Source organism: Penicillium verhagenii (genome assembly GCF_028828195.1).
Source record: "Penicillium verhagenii strain IBT 33310 chromosome Unknown utg000006l_segment0_segment0, whole genome shotgun sequence".
Taxonomy (NCBI): Eukaryota; Fungi; Ascomycota; class Eurotiomycetes; order Eurotiales; family Aspergillaceae; genus Penicillium; species Penicillium verhagenii.
Genome location: NW_026643170.1, coordinates 1,850,528 through 1,868,568, shown reverse-complemented (window position 1 = coordinate 1,868,568; position 18,041 = coordinate 1,850,528). Strand labels below are relative to the sequence as shown.

At 48.1% G+C, this 18,041-nt stretch overlaps 8 protein-coding genes across 8 annotated transcripts; 3 read left to right on the top strand and 5 right to left on the bottom strand.

Moving 5' to 3' along the window:
- Window positions 1-559: 559 nt before the first annotated feature.
- N7466_006105 (putative transporter) lies at window positions 560-2,503 on the top strand (the record flags this gene model as incomplete). Its single annotated transcript, XM_057165502.1, has 5 exons — window positions 560-826; window positions 920-1,248; window positions 1,318-2,277; window positions 2,334-2,417; window positions 2,479-2,503. The coding sequence occupies 5 exons, from the start codon at window positions 560-562 to the stop codon at window positions 2,501-2,503; spliced, it is 1,665 nt and encodes a 554-aa protein (XP_057021101.1).
- Window positions 2,504-2,553: 50 nt separating this feature from the next.
- On the bottom strand, window positions 2,554-2,994 carry N7466_006104 (uncharacterized protein; the record flags this gene model as incomplete). Its single annotated transcript, XM_057165501.1, has 2 exons — window positions 2,554-2,767; window positions 2,882-2,994. 2 exons carry the CDS (start codon window positions 2,992-2,994, stop codon window positions 2,554-2,556), a joined length of 327 nt encoding a protein of 108 aa, XP_057021100.1.
- A 663-nt stretch (window positions 2,995-3,657) lies between these two features.
- Window positions 3,658-3,885, bottom strand: N7466_006103 (uncharacterized protein; the record flags this gene model as incomplete). Its single annotated transcript, XM_057165500.1, has 2 exons — window positions 3,658-3,756; window positions 3,829-3,885. The coding sequence occupies 2 exons, from the start codon at window positions 3,883-3,885 to the stop codon at window positions 3,658-3,660; spliced, it is 156 nt and encodes a 51-aa protein (XP_057021099.1).
- A 2,968-nt stretch (window positions 3,886-6,853) lies between these two features.
- On the bottom strand, window positions 6,854-9,316 carry N7466_006102 (putative phosphoinositide-specific phospholipase C; the record flags this gene model as incomplete). The annotated part of the gene is made up of 4 exons (XM_057165499.1): window positions 6,854-7,019; window positions 7,475-8,072; window positions 8,150-8,864; window positions 8,927-9,316. The coding sequence occupies 4 exons, from the start codon at window positions 9,314-9,316 to the stop codon at window positions 6,854-6,856; spliced, it is 1,869 nt and encodes a 622-aa protein (XP_057021098.1).
- A 713-nt stretch (window positions 9,317-10,029) lies between these two features.
- N7466_006101 (glutathione S-transferase family protein) lies at window positions 10,030-10,906 on the top strand (the record flags this gene model as incomplete). The annotated part of the gene is made up of 2 exons (XM_057165498.1): window positions 10,030-10,081; window positions 10,158-10,906. 2 exons carry the CDS (start codon window positions 10,030-10,032, stop codon window positions 10,904-10,906), a joined length of 801 nt encoding a protein of 266 aa, XP_057021097.1.
- Window positions 10,907-11,176: 270 nt separating this feature from the next.
- N7466_006100 (mitochondrial 54S ribosomal protein mL54) lies at window positions 11,177-11,929 on the bottom strand (the record flags this gene model as incomplete). Its single annotated transcript, XM_057165497.1, has 2 exons — window positions 11,177-11,424; window positions 11,485-11,929. The coding sequence occupies 2 exons, from the start codon at window positions 11,927-11,929 to the stop codon at window positions 11,177-11,179; spliced, it is 693 nt and encodes a 230-aa protein (XP_057021096.1).
- Window positions 11,930-12,801: 872 nt separating this feature from the next.
- N7466_006099 (NAD-dependent epimerase/dehydratase family protein) lies at window positions 12,802-14,088 on the bottom strand (the record flags this gene model as incomplete). Its single annotated transcript, XM_057165496.1, has 1 exon — window positions 12,802-14,088. One exon carries the CDS (start codon window positions 14,086-14,088, stop codon window positions 12,802-12,804), a length of 1,287 nt encoding a protein of 428 aa, XP_057021095.1.
- A 975-nt stretch (window positions 14,089-15,063) lies between these two features.
- N7466_006098 (spherulation-specific family 4 protein) lies at window positions 15,064-16,424 on the top strand (the record flags this gene model as incomplete). The annotated part of the gene is made up of 3 exons (XM_057165495.1): window positions 15,064-15,137; window positions 15,380-15,737; window positions 16,068-16,424. 3 exons carry the CDS (start codon window positions 15,064-15,066, stop codon window positions 16,422-16,424), a joined length of 789 nt encoding a protein of 262 aa, XP_057021094.1.
- Between the last annotated feature and the right edge of the window lie 1,617 nt (window positions 16,425-18,041).

The window sequence follows — 18,041 nt, the reverse complement described above, 5'->3', positions numbered from 1 at the left end:
GGGTTAGATTTCAACATGAAGATTCTCCGATGTAAGCCAAATATTCAATTCTCTTGTATTGGCACTATCAAAGATGTTGAGAGAAAAACAGTCTATCGTCTCTCCTGTACATAAACTAAATAACCTGAAACTTCCATGTTCAGATACTGGCTACAACGTGATTATGGAGCCAAAGTGGATTCAAACGCCATTGGACCCGGTTAAAAAAAGATCAAAATCTAAAACACAGAGCAGAGTCTCGGGATTTTTTCCTATTTTTATACGAGTGGAACTATACACTATGGCACCCTGCATAAGATCGGGACGCGCCATGCGTTCCTAAAATCCACCCAGCCTATAAGCTCGCACCCATGTGTATTTAAGCCAAGTACAACATAAGTAGTAAGAAATGGCGTGATAGAAGCCCAGGAAGACTCCATGCTTGCCACAGGTTAATTTCTTCTTTGGAGCCTTTATAGATCAATGCGAACCTCCCATCACTTTTCATATGTAGAATCATTGTGCATTTCTACATTTCCCTGAGATCGCTACCTCCGATCGCATCCAGAGGTCTTATATAATGGCCATCGAGGAAGTAAAAAGAACCGGGCCTGGTGAGGTCCCGGACCATGATTCTAAGGACAACACCAAGATCGAGGCGACAAATGATTCCGACTCTACTTCCTCGCTAGAAGACCGACGCGGCACGGTCAAGAATGTGGATTGTGCTTTCGATACTACAGAAGATCCCCGATACTACAAGCCCATTGAAAGCTACGAGGGCTATCATCGCTGGGATCCTGAATTTGAATGGACGGAGGAGGAAGAGAAGGCAGTTGTCCGTAAGGTATGATTCTGACCGAAGACCTTACTGCAAAACACGAATTGCGGATGTTTCTTGTCTCAATCATCCCATACTCATGCTAACGGGATATTCTAGATCGATTGGCGCGTCTGCACATTCGCCTGCATCACATTTTTCGCACTGCAGCTAGACCGTGGTAATGTCGTCCAAGCCACTTCCGACAACCTACTATCAGATCTCGGTATGTCGACGAGCGACTACAACCTAGGTCAAACAATCTTCTTCTTGACATTCCTATTCGCCGAACTTCCATCCCAACTCATCTCCAAATGGGTCGGTCCCGACCGCTGGATCCCCATCCAAATGGTCTCCTGGAGTTTAATCGCGGCGTGCCAATCCTTCATGAAGAGTAAGAACGGCTACTACGCCTGCAGAGCCATGCTCGGCTTATTGGAAGGTGGATTGTAAGTCGCAACAGCCCAATAAAGACACAGCCATCCATCCCCAATCAAAACTAACCAACCGAAACATAGCATCCCGGATACCATCCTCTTCCTCTCATTCTGGTACAAAACCAAAGAGCTCCCCATCCGCCTCAGTTACTTCTGGATCTCCTACGAGTTGACAGCCATCGTGAGCGCCTTCCTAGCCTACGGCTTCCTGCACATCCACAACTCCGACGGCACAGGCGGCTGGCGCTATCTCTTCGCCTTCGAAGGCCTAATCACAGGCGTGATCGGCATCATCGCCGCATTCTGGATGCCCGCCTCCCCCACCCAAACCGCCGGCTGGCTCCGCGGCAAAGACGGCTGGTTCAACGAGCGCGAAGAGAAAATCATGGTCAACCGCGTCCTCCGCGACGACCCCAGCAAGGGCGGCATGCACAACCGCCAGCCCGTCACGCCCAAGATGCTCTGGAAGGCGCTGGGCGACTACGACATGTGGCCCATCTACCTCTTGGGCCTGACCTGGATGATCCCCAGTGTCCCCGCCACCAGCTACATTAGTCTGGAGCTGAAGTCGCTCGGCTTCAGCACCTTCCACACTAACCTGCTGACCATCCCGGCATATGCGATCTTCATCGTCAACCTGCTCTGGATAACGTGGGTATCTGAGCGGTTCAACCAGCGTCTGCTGCTGGGTGTTTTCGCAGAGTTTTGGGCGCTGGTTCTGCTTATTGCGTTGGAGGTGCTTCCGGATGGAGCGAGTGCGTGGGCGAGATGGATTCTGATCGCACTTTTGATTTCAATGCCGTATGTGCATGCGATTATTGTGGCGATTGCGTCGCGGAATGCGGGCACGGTTAGGACGCGGACGGTCGCGACGGCGCTGTATAACATGTCGGTGCAGATCAGTAATATTATTGGTAACAATGTTTACCAGACTACCGACAAGCCGTATTATCGCACTGGTAATGCCGTGTTGATTGCGCTTTCGGTTTGGAGTGCGTTGTTATTCATTGCGGCCAAGATGTATTACGTCTGGCGCAACAAGTATGTTCTTGAGACCCTTCCAATGTTGCTGGTTTCTTCATTCTAACCTTTCATAGGCAAAATGCTGCAGTCTGGGACAACATGTCCAGCGAAGAGAGGGAGCGTTATGTGGTTGAAAATGCCCACCTGGGTAATAAGAGGTACGTTGTCCTTTTTTGATCCGGCTCGGCAGAATCATCGGTTACTAACCTTCTTTCACAGAGTTGATTTCCGTTTCGTCCATTAGAGAGTATATACAAGATCCTCCATAGACGTGGGAAATTATAAACATTGACTCTATTCTCCAATCACATATTCACATCCTTTTTCCCCGATCCATACTTCATGAACCTTTCCTGCCGGCACGTCCACTCTGGCGCCAATGCCGAAGGTCTCTTTCACGGTTTTGCCATTTTTGGCGTTGTCTTCTGGATAGGTCACCGTCATTGAGCCATGTCGGATAAGATGAGTGGTTAGGCCGCCGTGCGTATGAGGAGAGTAGTAGGCATTACTAAAAAAAAATTGGAAGCGTAAATACAGTCAGTCCTATCCACCTTCCAATCTTGTAAAATCTGAAGGTTTATGCAAGGCGGACTATGTGTATCCCAATGTGCACATGACCTACCTCCCATCTGACCAAGTGAAGACATGTCCAAAACCCCACTCGCGTACCAGACGCTCACTCTCGGCGCGAGTTCCGATCGGGTAAATCGGATTTTGGTTCTCTTTCTGTGCCATGTCTATTTTCCTTTCCTTTTCTGTTTCTCCGTTTCTGAGCAGAAAGAATCTGTTGTAAACAATGGTTGTTCTCTGAGCAAAGTACGATGTTTCCCTGCCTCGGCTGTTATATACGGACCCCGTGCTGACGTCACCACTGCAAGTATACAAGACAAAAGTACTTCACTAGCACATGCACGTAGAGAAGAAGAAAAAAGTACTATACGGCACGGGATGATAGATTCTAGAAGCAAATGATAGACCGCTAAAAATGCTAAAAAATAACCTTGATTCTTCGTGCACATGTGTATATTGGACATAACAGATATGTAATATGTATTGAACGGCTCTTCAGTCTCAAGTTGCCAGGATCCGACATCAAACGTTTGAATCATAAATCATTGAATTGCGGAACCAAACCCTCAATTCAATCTCATGCTTCCAGGCCAAGAACAGATATTAACCAATGTTGATGAGTGTTTGTTGTTCTGGGTAAAATGACCGTATTGTTTCCAAAGTTCGACCCGCTACAAGCGGTACAAATCAAAGCATATTGGCCTATGGAGCAGTTCGTATGAAATAACCAAAAAAAAAACAGAATCAAAACCCCGGCATATATGCATAGCTTCAAATATCTTGCTCAGTTGCGAAAAGTGATTGACGGAGAAGATTTCCTCCTAACGATCATGCGCATGGTGTGGCACAGACGTGGCAGCTCTTGCCAGGGATGACCCATACTTCTTGGCCCTTTGCGTAGCAGTTGGGGCACCGGACACCAGGCATCTGATCGACATGTTAGTTTACCTCTCTCTCATTGATTTTCAAAAGTACGAGATTTAGCTTGGATGAACGAACCTTGTTGACTACCGGGGAGCTCGAGCCCTTTGCGGCACATGAAGTAGAGGGAGACATGTTGGATAGGATGGGAGGAGAAGATTAAGATATCGGGTATAGATGAGGTGGGTTGGATTGAGGAATGGAGAGCTTTGAATAGAGCTGGTTTGATGATGAAGAAGAATAGTTTTGATCTGATTTAGGCTGGAAGGCAGACTTCTTATAAGGCATGAAAAGGGAGGACAAGCACAGGGCCAAGGACGGAAGAGGGATAGGGCAGAAGAGAGGATAGATCGAAGCTAAGGAAAATTCAAAAATTCAAAAATTCAAAAAACCCCCTAAAACCCAAAATGAAATAAATCGTAACCAAGAAAGCAAATTCGAAAAAAAAAGCGCAAAGAATCAATACGGTGAGAAGGTCAGAGATGTCGGAAGTTTCCGTTGTACATCTGTAGACTCTCACGTTGTAAAGGCTCGATCGATCCCACAGAACATCAAAACTTTGAAGGAAAACGCCACCAAGAACAATACTACCAATCACGACCAGCATTCGTCCGAGAAATCCGGGTTTTTAGGGGATATGTTGAATGTTTGCTGTGATGGGGGAACTGGGAAAATGTGATAGTTGATCCCGATTCCCACCTGTCATACAGGAGACTGGTCAAACGGGTCATGGCATGACCCATTACCATGAAAGGAAACGAGTCCGAAGGCAGCAGATGAAGATCTACTCGATAACCAGAAAAAAAGGTGTCAAAGGGAAACAAAGAAGCAAGTCAAAGTTGACGTATCACGTTTGGCTTTTGCCCCAGACCCGCTTGTGATTTTTGTTTTTCTTTCTGACAGCCCAATCACTTGACTTCGATTATCTCCCCAAGATCATCTCCGATTATTGGTTCATCGAAGGATGCTACTCCTGAGCGACCAGAGTCAAATTTAGTCAAATTTAGTCTGGAGATCGTCACTTTTACAGAAAAATTTGGTTTTTCTTTTTGTTTTTCTTCTTTTCACGGCTCCATGCATGCCACTTTCTGAATACGTGGACTTACAGCTGTCACTGCATGCGCGAACTGCTCCTCCACAGGAACTGATTGCCAAACCCGAATAGCAGACTAGTGGTTTCCATGTTTCGATTTTACTTTGCTATTTTTCTTTTTCAATTTGCTTCATCGCCTTATTTTTAGCGTCCGGTCCGAGCCATGCGAACTACAGTAGACAGAAAAGAAAAACAAAAACCAATTCAGCCACAAATATGACGTCTAACCCAGATCAATCACCAAGCCCACTATTTACGGCTCGTCTCGACAACCTTCACTTCATCGGAGCTTTTACCGGTCATTGTGCTTGTCACTTCAAGCCCCACTCATGTTGATCCATCCGATGCATTGGCGACTTGGCGGTGATCTTTGTCTATCGCGGCTCGGGGTCAATCCGTGTTCCAGTGGGCGAAACCACAAACTCGGTCTGAATATCTGAATGTGTGATCGAATGTGTGATTTCCTTGATTTCTTGGCTCCTACATTACATATACTCTCCTGTCCGATCCAACCAGTCGGGCTGCGCCGTCGGCGATGAATCAATCCTTTACGCGCTTGCTCAACGATCAACAGGCCCCCAACTTGCAGGAGCAAACCGCACTGTGGGGCCCGATGGCGCGCATTATGCAGGATAACTTTCTTGTTTGCTTATATGCAATCCACTGCTGTTAGGTGGGTTCTCGTTGACCGTCGACCCCGAGAATCGGGCTATCCACGTTCTGATGCCCACCTCCCCATCACCATCAAACAACAGGGTCCACCCCAGTCCAACTCCTTCAAAGACGGCTCGCTGCCTCCAGGGTTCGTCATTTTCCTTTCTTTTTCTCTTTCAAACATCTAGCTAGCTTTATCTTTTGTCGCAACGCGCAGCACGGACACATGCTACGCCATATCGAGCTCGCCCCTATAGTCCGCAGATTCTCAGATTTCCACACTGTAGACCCTGGATACCCTTCTCGTAGCTGTGCATACTACCACAAACAGGGGATCTTACAACAAACATCATATCACATCCATATCAGACCCCGAGCACATATTTTGGCCCTACATAACACGTACATCATACATATAATAATCAATGTACTCAGGGCCGTCCTTGGGAATTATAGATTGTAATCATAGAAGCCCCGTGCAGTCCGGTCTGCAGGTGCTCCACAGGGCCCGTGGTTTCAAAGTGTGTGGCACGCCGCACAGCGCTGCAGCGCTTGAATAACGCCTCCTTGCATAGCCTGGTTCAGGGCCTTCTCTTTCAGCCCTCGCAGCCCTGGAGCGCAATCTGATCTCCGAATTGCACCGACCCTCGATCGGATGTACCCGATTTCCGATCAATAAGTCGATAATCGATCGCGCTCGGTCTCGGTCACACCTTCGAAATCAAATCAGTATATCATAGACAAGATCCGACTACGTCGCGCATATGCGCCCGCGACAGAGTTTGCCTTTTGCGTTTGCTATCCAATATTTGGTGCTGGTCCTCGGTCATGAGTCCTGATCATATTTGGCCGCCTATTGCAAGGCTGTGAATGCACACACACCTGGCAACCTGGCATACTTACTTAGTACTAGTAGCTACATACATGCGTTGTCTTCACTTGCTATACTTAGCCCCCTGGGTCGCCAGGGCTGTATCTGCATCTGTCCGTCAACGATTATGCGGGACGCCCACATATTGCCTTGTGGCGCACCACATTACACCCCTGCTGCGCCTGAAGAGCTGTCTTTGTTCGGTGGTACTCGGTTCTCTATTGATTTTCTTTTTCCATTTTCCTGTTTGCCATTTTTATTTGCCCGCCTCGATTCGTCTTTTACAGGGATCATATGTCGTGCAACGGTGAGGCAGCATAGATGCCTGAATTCCCTTTCTTCAACGCCCAACTTCCTATCACCCGGGCTTCCCTAGGGGATGAATAAGGAAAGCCGAAAAAAAAAGAATAAAAAATTAAAAAATTAAAGATGAAACCGAGAAAAGATTCAAAGACCTATGATGCTCGTCTTGTTGTTCTATTAACCTAGGAAACTTGCTTAGTGATCCGCACCAATAATACACCACCCGCATTCCTCCCGGTGCTATCTTGGAGGTGGATGAATCGATATCCCTCTCGTAGCTGGTCGAGACGAATACATGCCCACGCAGCCAAGGCGTCACGACCGATTTCGTCGTCCTTGATTTTGAATCTAAGAAATGAGGAGGTCAGCCGACGTGCATTGCAGATAGCGACATCTCATACAAGATGCAAGTGCTAATGTAAAAGCGAATTACAAATTTACAAAGGGTTGTAATTTGTAAATGCGGGGAAGTTGGAGCGAGGTTGACTTGAACGGTGCGGACCACCACATCGTCACACCGGCATGCTGGTAACACAAACTACTGCACAGTCGCCTAATCATCCTTCCTGAGTGACAGGCGGATGCAGACTGAAGAAAAATGCAAGCAGCCAGCCCCACACAAACCGTTGCACACATGCACGCAAGGCAACGTGCATCAGTCGAGTGAGGGGGACCAAATAAAACGCAATTGCAAATGCAAATGCAAATGCAGCCAAGATGAAAAGGGAAGCTGCCAAAAAAAAAAAAAAAAATGACGAAGGGAGAAGAGAGGGGGGGGGGGGGTGTGAGAGGGAAAAACCAACCGGACGAAACTGAGCTCTTCCACAACGCCCACCACAGCCGGGAAATCCAAAACATGCGCGTCGAAGTCCGGATTCCTACCCGACGCCGTCTTCGTCTGACGTCGATAACTGCTCTTGTCCGTATCATCGCTCGCGTCGTCCCGATCCGCCGCAACAGGCCCCTCGGGCTCCTCAACATGCACCTGGCAAACAACGTAGGGCCTGAATCCGCGCTCGGAGTGATTCGGCGGCAGTGCCAGATCCTGGGCCGCGAAGACCTCGATTTTCAAACTCAGCGTCGTCCGGCGAATGCTGTCGGCGGGGCCCTCGGAGCTGCGGTACCCGGAAGGCTTCAGGGCCCAGCCTTGGGTGCCGGCAAACATGGCGTGGTTGAGCATCATGCCTTTGTCGAGGCTTTGCCAGTTTAGGGCGACTAGCTGGGCGCCGCGACGCCAGTGGAAGGCTGGGTCGAGGTTTGAGGATGTGACGCGGAGAGCGTAGGGGTAGATTCGCATTAGGGAACAGCGGTTGTGCTCGAATAAGGCATCGCGGTAGTTTGCGTGTGCTTCGCGTGCTGCTTTTTCGGATAGCGAGAAAACGTGGCAGGGGACTTTGGCCTCTGTTCTGGGAATTAGGATTTTGATCTTCTTTTGTGTTTTGGTTCGTTTTGATGGTCTTGGGTGGTTTGGTTCATACCTGGCTGGTCAAAGTGACTGAAATGGTATGCTCGTGTGTATACCGCTAACTGGGCCAGAGCGTCTAGGACCTTGGAGGGTTTGACGGGTTTTTGCTGCGTGTCAGTGGATGGATCGCTGGCTTCGTCTGAGGGTTCGGACGCTTCCTCCAGCTCGGCTTTGAGATCCGCTCGTGGCAGAGGCGTGGACTTGGTCTTGATCAAGATCTTACCCTTCAGCTCGGCCAGTGTGGGCAATTTATCAGCGTCCACGTCGGACGCAGTGACCAGAAGACCCTTCCACGCCTCCTTAACAATATCGACCATCATTTGCTGCTGTTCCAAGCATGCGTGGACTTCAAAACTAATGATCACAGGCAGATCACTGTTCACGAAAGCAGCGTCACGGATCGCATGACAGATCTCGCGGAAGGGTGTGCCCTTGGTGAGAGTATGCCCGTGCAGCACACGAGGTTCTCCTGGCACAGTGGTGGTCTTGCCTTCGCCGTTCGTGCTGGCCTGCGCAGCCTTAGATCTCTTACGGTGCAAAAGGCCCTTCGCAGCTTTCTCTTCACTGTCAATCTTTGACTTGATTGTCTCTTTCAGCCTAGATGTCAGAGTTGATTTCTTCTCTTCATTGTCCGAGGAATCGCTGCTAGCATCCCCATTCGCATCCGCTTCCTCGGGTTCCCCATCCCAGACATCAATCTCAACAGATCGACAGCCATGCAGAAGAACCTAGATCCTATCAGCCAAATCTCACCCAACACTTCCTTCCTAAAACCAAATACTATACATACCGACGTGTACGCACTCGCCGCGGAATCACTATAAAGCTGGTTCCCAGTCAAATATGTATTATGACTCGAAGAGACATAATAGTCCGAAATAGGCGCCGAAGCATCCAATTCCTTCGCCTGACCCAGCGCTCCAGAAGCAGGATCTTTCATGTAAGCCCGGAACGCATCCAACGAGGTCAATGGATCAAGAACATCTACCTCAGAAGAACTCGCGTCCTGCTGAATATGATTGAAGAAATCATCCTTTGTGATTTTCTGGGCAGAGAATTCCTTGTAGATCTTCTCCAGATGCGTGTCAACTGTCGAGTGCAACGCATCTAGAGGTGTCTCCGCTGACGAGTGTAACGACAGGTGACGCGCTCGTTCAACGAGGCTATCAACTTTTTGCATTATGGCCGCTTGTATTGGTAATGAGGCCCGGGTTTGGGTTTGTCTTCAATCTTCGATCGAGCCTTTTGTTTGTTTGTTTTTGCTGGATGCCTAGCGGGGGTCGTGCTTTAGGCGCAAGCTTGATACTTGCGGTGTGCGGCTGCCAATTGGTACTTGGCAAAGATGCCCCGCAGTGATGATCCAGGTCAGTCGTCCAGGGGAAAGATGCAACTTTGATCCTTGGGTTTGGGACGTAGATGGTTATTTTTGTTGGTGAAATTCAATCTCCAGGAGGGAGAGGTCAGCTTTAAGATTGAAATGGATATGGAGAAATAGAAGGAGGCAAAATGATTAACATGCGACACGTGTGTCCCACTGTGATCGACTCTCCACTTTCTCAAGACGTGGCTCCATTTGTGAGCTCCGATACAGAGCTTGGCAAATATTGATCCTTAGGGCTGAATTGTGTTACTCTTGCTTCAGTTTGGGCATAATATTCACCAGATTTGATACGTGATACAAGATCTACTAGTAAATCCAGGATGTGCCTAGCTCGATGACCCCACCCATATAGCACATGCATGCCATGATACGTCCAGAACAAAAATGGACTAGCATGTGTTGTTGCTGAGAAATCAAAATCCAACCCCACGTACCACTTCTCCAGGCAACTATTGTTCACTTAAATACAACTGCTTAGAGCATTGGTCACTGAATTTCATCTTTAGACAACCATGGCGAACACAGAGCCTGTCCACTTTTTCGACATCATCTCCACCCTGCCAGGTACGCAGCCCGCAAAGCAAAGATAAGGGTTGCGCGAAGGAGCTTGACAGGAGCAACCGCTAACAAAAATCACCAGGTCCATTGAAATCATGGTCTCCCAACACTTTAAAAGTCCGGACGGTGCTTAACTTCAAGCAAATCCCGTATACCCAAAGCTGGATTTCTTACCCAGACATCGCACCCTTGATGAAAGGATTCGGTCTCGAAGCCTACGAGACCGGATTTGCATACACCCTCCCTGCAATCGTGCACAGTTCCGTCCCCTCGCCTCAAGGCGCAATGATGGACTCGCTCCCCATTGCCGAGCATCTGGACCGCGTGTTTCCCGATCGCCCATTGTTCCCCTCCGGTGACGCCAGCTATGCGCTTTATCTGGCCGTCAGTCACCTCGTCATTGGGGCCATAGGACCGGGGATCCGGACCCTGATCATTCCACGGGTGCCGGATCATCTTGATCCACGAGGACAGGAGTACTTTGTGCGAACAAGGACCGAGAGCTTCGGGATGCCGTTGGCGGAGGTGCGGCCTAAGGAGGAGGAAGAGATTGCGAAGATTTGGGAGACGATGGAGAAGGGCTTTCCGCCGCTAATTCGGGCGTTGAAGGGGCGAGAGGGGAAAAAGGGACCTTTCTTTGAAGGCGAGACGGCTGGGTATGTAGATCTGTTTGTGGTGAGCATTTTCGCGTTTCTGCATCGGTTCGATCGTGAACTTTGGGAGAAGGCTATGGGACAGGGCGATGGCGAGTTGCGCGCATTGTGGGATGCTTGCTTGCCCTGGCTGGAGGGACAGGGTGAGGAAAAGGAGTGGCCGATTCCGAGTGCTTGAGGCTGGAGTCAGTATGTTAATATGGAATGGTAGTAAGCTAGATTGATATGGTAGATCAAGTATCATTGAATATATAGCACAATGGAGAAATCAAATCGACGTAATAATACATGCCGGGGACCGGAAGGACCTGTTCTATTTGTCCACCGCGGCAATGGAAATAGAGGTGAACCATTCCAGTCAAAACACCGCTTCCAAAATGATGAGCCCGCTTCTTCAAAGACCAATGGTCGACGCCTGTAGTTGAAACAAATACACTCAATCGGGTGTTTACAGGCCACGCAGGAAGTTGGATTCCTTGATGGTCTTGCGACGGGCTTGACGAGCACTCTTGGTCACTTCGATACGCTGTTCCGCACTCTCGGTGGCGTCGGTGATACCTTCGGAGGGGCCATCGCGGTTGTATTGGGCTGGTGTGATGTCGTGGGCGTGGTGATGGGCAGGAATCTTGGGAGGGAGAACGCCAACGCGGGCGGCGAGCTTCTTCTCGTAACGCTTTCGTTGCTTCTTGTTCAAGGCTGGGAAGAAAAATGAGGATTAGAAAAGCATAAAGTTCATGGTAGGTGGTTTAAACATACTGCTGGGGTCAATTCCGCCCTCCTTGGCCTTCGATTTGCTTGAATCACCCAAAAGATCCCACAGCCAGTCGGGGTACTCCGAGTCCTCCTTCGCAAGGATCTCGGGCTTATTCTTGAAGTAATTCAGGCCGTTCATCTTAGTGCCGGCAGGACAGCTGCTTGGTGGGCGCTCGACAACGGGCTTGGTGGCAGTACCATCAATGTGGACAGCATCGGGGGTGCTCAAAGGCTGAGAGATACCGGGGGTTGCGGAGGAAATGGCGGACGGGGTGGTGACATCGCCAATTGTAGGTTGACGGGGGCTAGGAGGAGATGAGGGAGCGACAGACGGGTTGGTGCCTTTGTCACTGTAGAATCGGTTGAATTGACTGCGAATAATAGGTAGCTGGCGTGCGGGTGATGATGTCCATGTCAGGGCTTGTTGCTGTGGTAGCCGAGACAGCATGCTGCTCCGACAGGTTCTGCAGATCATCTTCGCGGCAATTGAAAGTAACCACGGTAATATATGTGTGTACCGGGATTAATATGAGGAATAATCGCAATGTTGCTGCTGCGGAGGCTCAATCAGAAAACTTGCGGCGCGGATCCCATGCCAAGCCGGAGAGGTCACGTGAAAATAATGTCAGGTCTTTCCCCTTTGGGAACAAGCTCTTTTTGATCAAGCAACTTCACAATGCCTTGAATACTTGGAACTCTCCACCACACCCCCGTGGAGGAGCTGGGTGTTCCATGTCACTAAGGTGAATATTTGAATCTTCATTTTCTTCACATACACCCTGACATATATATGTGTGTTATTGATTGATGGCTCGTTCTTCTAGCAAAGGTATGCAAGAATCTCTCGAAGGAAGGACTTGTACAAAATGAAATGGATATGTACATAGACTGGAAGAAGACGAAAGGTCGGGGCGATTGGCAAGGAATGGGAAGCTTCGTCACCTGGGAAGGACCTTGAAAAAGCAGAAGAAATTTGAAATTTGAAATCTACAAAGCTGAACATTTAATTACAGCGGGTCTTTCTAAGACTTTGGAGATGATGACATTGGAAAGGGAACATTGAACAGCATGTGTAATTTGAAAATATCAAAACAAACTCCGAAACGTACGTATAAATAACGCAATGGTATCAATGAGAAAATCACAGGAAAGAAAAGGCATGACACAGGACGGACGGAAGCATCTCCCGTAGAAAAATTAAACAAGCACAAGCATCAAAACTGAAAGAGTACAACATTTCGAGTCATAATAATTAAAAACCGGAGAATTCCAGGTAAGTGATGGCAATGAAGTGGAAGATCCGAAACCCATCATCGAAGCCTATGAAGACAGGCCACTGACGTTCAAGAAATTGTAAATATCTTCACAAGCATCCTTCAAAGACTTGTCTGTCTTCCACTGAAGCTCTTCTTGAGATCGGTCAACAACAGCAACGCAAGACCCCACATCACCAGCACGGCGAGGTGCAGCTTTCCTGGGAATAGGCTTTGAGGTGACAGCCTCCATGGTGTTGGCCACCTCTAGTACAGAGTGCCCTGAACCGGTACCCAGATTGAAGGTGCGGAAATTTTCATTTAGCTGACCATCGTTGGCAGATTTGAGGGCTGCAATGTGACCCTGGGCCAAATCAGTGACGTGGATGAAATCCCGGACAGCCGTGCCATCCTCGGTATCCCAGTCAGTTCCAAACATGGACAACTCCTCATACTGGCCAGTCATGACCTTGACGACCACTGGAAGAAGGTTTGTTGGAATTTGCCGTGGGTCCTCGCCCAATAGACCGGACGGGTCACATCCGACGGGGTTGAAGTATCGAAGAGCCACAATGGTCCATTCTGAATCAGCAGCAGCAATATCGGCAAGGATGGCTTCGCCGATCCACTTGGTGCGTCCGTAAGGGTTGGTGATACCAGTACAACCAGGCTGAAGAGTTTGAGTGGATCCTTTTTTGTCGGTGTATACTTGCTTCTTGTGAACACAAAGCTCTTCTTTAAGTGGCAGACCGGAAGTGGCCAGAGTGCCGTAAACAGTGGCAGAAGACGAGAAGACGAATGTCTTGATCCCGAAATCTCCAAGAATTGATGCAAAATCAATCAACCCGCTCACATTGTTGGCATAATACTTCAATGGATTCCGGATGCTCTCTTCCACTGCCTTGTATGCGGCAAAGTGAATGACACCTGCAATCTTAGACTTTGCTTCTCCCCATCTTGAAGGGACTTGGTACTCTTCTAAAAGAGACTGCAGAGCGGATGTGTCTCGGTAATCATGAGCATGCAATCGCAATTTGGGCATTTCGGTTCCATTCTCTTCATGGAACTTCCGGGCCAGGAGATCGATGCGGTCAAGAACATTCTCAAACGCGTTGCTTAGGTTGTCGATGACAATGACATTATAACTGGCTTTGAGCAGTTCCAATGTCGTATGGCTACCAATGAAGCCCAACCCGCCCGTCACCAGAATGTAAGGGCTTTCGATGGGGAGTCTTTGCAACAACTCATTGAAATTTTCGAAGAGGTCCGAAGCCTGTGTTGCTGGAGTGTCCACAAAGTCTGGAGAGCCACCCTCGACGGGAGTGCTCGTGTCTGAACGACGTCGACTGTCCATGGCGAAATGAAAATGGACTGATATATTAAATCGAGGCAGGCAATGAAGAAGTCAAGACTCGTCCAAATGGAAAACTTTTTGTCAATGCAGAGGATTAACCCAGATGAAGAAAAGAAAAACTTTCTATGCGGTTGAGATAATAGAAATGCGCCAAAGAGACAACCACGAGTGATTTATACACTGCGAGAAGAGAACCCTTGTACCGCCCCACTGCTCTAGATCCTATCTAGCGCTATCTTGGGTTTGACAAAAGGATGTTCCCGTCAGCACAAATGGAGCGATGAAGATTCACCGAGCATAAGCCACAGAAAAAAAAAAGTAGCCAAAGAGATAATCAGAGCAATGACAGGGTAAATGGAATAATAATAAATAAATGGGGGCGGACGGGAAAAGAGCTTAGACCAAATAGCAGGCACACAAGACTCCCCGTGCAGTGGGCCAAGTATACGGCTGGGGCCTGGCTACTATGGGTACCATGTCTCCACGGCCCGATTGCCCTAAATCCCAAGTGCCTCCACTTGGCAAGTGAGGTGTGTACTGCACATTGAGGACTTCAATTGGGGCTAATGATCGCATTGGAAATTGAGATTGGCCTTTACACCTCCCTTACCATGGTCGAGACACTCGTTCTAAAGCCAGTGCAGGACGCTAAGTTGCTAGAGGGAAAAACAAAAGTTCGGTGTTTTTAATAGACACGAATTTAGTTGAAAAAATCCCATTCCAGTATACGGTATAATGGCCAAGGTATTAAGTTGAAATCATTTTGGTATTTTTGATCTATATCCGTTTCAATGATGTAATTATCTGTGTTTTGGTATTTTATTTCTCCATTTAGTAGTAACAGACCCTGAAAAGCACGTGAGCAACATTGTCCCAACCCAGTAATCTTCATTTGGCGCTAGTTTTCTTTTCGTTATGAACATCGTCATCTTTGAGTCTCTCAGCCAATCCAGCCATTCAAGCTACAAAATCGTTATGGGCCTCGCCAAAGTCTTTGTGCCACTGTACATATACCCTAGCCCCGGGGCATGGTCTCCGTTAGAAGATGTGTATGTTTGACCCTTTCCTATTCGGTCCATGACCCTTGGCCCCTCCCCCTCCTTGAATCTAAAAAAAAAATGAATGAAAAAAGAAATCTGCACCCCAAGCCGCATGTAACTCGCCACGGGGTACCAACACGGCATGGAAAATCTACAATTTGGGCTTCAATGACAAAAGTGTTGAAAATTGCCGGTCGCAAAAAGAGAAACAAAAAATCGAAAAAAAAAACCTTGTTTAACTTGTGATTCAGGATTTCAACCCACCCAAATCTCAATTTTACAATTGTAATCAATCCTGGTAACGGCCCAGGACCCGACGATTTGCCCGACAGCCATTACACTCGCGCAATCCCGAGACTTGCTTCGTACGCCAATGTACGGCTTCTAGGATATGTGCACACCTCTTATACAACCCGTAACGCAGCCGCAGTCTACCGGGATATCAAAACCTATGCTGAATGGCCGAACAAATCTGGGAACCCCGATTTGGCCGTTCGGGGTATATTCTTCGATGAGACACCGCAGCAATACAGTGTCCACTCTTTGGCTTATTTGCAAAATCTGACCCAACTTACCAAGGATCTAAAGGCCCTTGGCTCAAATCCATATGTGAGTCTAATCCATGTTTTCCATATCCTGCTCCATCCACCCTCTGCGTTGTCGTTCGTCATGTAGGCTCATCCACTTCCCTTCCCTTCCCTGGTTCCTACCCCCTTGCATCCCTGTCCTTTTCCTCCGACGACAAATCCCCCTGTTCCCGCGTGGCTGTCTCTGCTGGTTGGATTGGAACAGCTGCAAGCTGCACATCGTATAGATTCTAGCCCATGGATTGCTTTTGCTTTTTCTGGGCCGTGATTCAAGTTCACGATGCCTCCATTGCGCAAATCAATTACCCGATGCGGGATGTTCAAGCGAAGATCTTTCATCTATAGTCTATAGTATCAAGAACTGCAGAAAGCTAATGCAAGTGTCATTGATCAGGTCGTCCATAACCCAGGGGCCGTACCGGACTCCCGGTATCTGGCTACTGCAGACTCGACCGTCGTGTTCGAGGAGACTTATGGCACCTTCCAGGAGCGGCATCGGGCTAATATGCTGATGCCACTCGGGGACAAAGATCGCTCTCAGCGCGCTGCCTTGATCCACTCCGTGCCGGATAGCGTGGAGGGTTCGGAACTGCGCCATCTGGTTAAGACGGTCCGCATGGTAGCCGATGAGGTTTTCATCACCCACCTTAGCACCGATTACTATGCTAGCTTTGGGTCGAAGTGGGCCGAGTTTGTCGATCTGATTTAGGCTGAGAATGTATAAGACCCATACCCCGTTGTGAATATTCATATACTGCGATCATTCTTTTCCTGTAGTAAAAACATTGTATATGCACCCCGGAGTTATTTCTATTGATTATTTGAAAAAGTATTTGAGTTTCGGACACTTTTCTATTGATTTTGCTTTTTGTTTCCCAAGCATGGATAACCTTGCAATGTACGGAGCTCTGGAGCGATCAATCGTTGGATGTGTACGGAGTATCCATGTCTGGCTTGGAAGAAAAAATTTCAAATGTGGAGTCTCCTCACCCCCCCTCCTGTTTTCCCTACCGCAAAGCTAAAAACTAGCTGCATGTTGAGATGACTCCATAATGAAGGCAAGAAAAAGAAAAAAAAAGAACATTTTTAGACGAACTTCCGGTCCACTTGTCCGAAAGAGGCAGACTGGACCGGAACGGTACGGTCGTAATTTTCATTATGTCACCGTATTTGATATCCGCGAACGCGATCGATCTTTAACCTCGGAACAATCAAGACAATGGGAACCACTGGAGATTCCAACCGTTTATCTTGTTAAAGATGACATTCTAGCCGTCAATCTTCGTGATAAGCCTTGGAAACTCTATGTAGACGTACATAGGCGCCCCCGGCCGAACCTTGGAAGCGAATACCCCCGGGAGGCGATAGTCGCTGTCGACATGCCCAGGTGGTGTAATATGCTGACTCTATTGACAAAGACATGCTATAACAATAACTAGTTAGTTAACTAGTCCACATTCCCTATTAGACAACAATCATGCACTCCGTGCTATGTATAACCTGCAGTAGAATTGTAACGCTATGTGAATTCTTCCCCCCAATCAACATGGAACTCGTCGTCTACTAGACCCATACCCCGTGTTGATATTCAATCAACTTGCCACGCCTAGATCTATCTCAGTGAGACATGCAGGACCCCAATGCTCTCTGCCATCAAAAACCGGATGATCGAGGTCTGATCGCAAGGCAAAGTCCAACATTGAACCCGACCGACCATGACTGAAACGGTGGGGTGGTTACTAGTCAATTAGGGCCGGCTTCCTTCATGTAGACAAAACCAGCGAAGGATCCATGTACCGAGAGAGCCCCCGCTACAATCAATATCAAACGAACAATGGATGAGCCGGCCGGGTTAAAAATTGGGAAAAAAAAAAAAAAAAAGAAATCCCGGAGTATACAACCGGAATTTTTTACTTTTTGGGAAAAAGAAAACATTCTTCACACGTCATTTATGGTTTACGGGTTACAGGTTACACGACAGTCCGTTCAAAGCTGATTGACAGGTACGAGAGGGATGTAAATGTGATCGCCGCAGTTTAATTCGCCAATACAAGTGGCGGAAGCCACAGCCTCGTGGAATCTACTGCGTACCTTGTCAGTCAACCCAGAAAGGAATTTAATCCTGCCTATCGATTCGATTTCAGGAGGATTTTCGATGCGGTTTTCGATCTGTGGGAGAGCCGAAACTTTACTCTGAGCTGTAAGCGATGAATAAGATGAAAAAATATGATCGAATTGAGCAGGAGTATTGCACATCTTTCAGTTTCGTGGCCCAATGCGGGTAATTGGGTCAAAATCATGTTCTGATCCTAGATGCGATTACGAA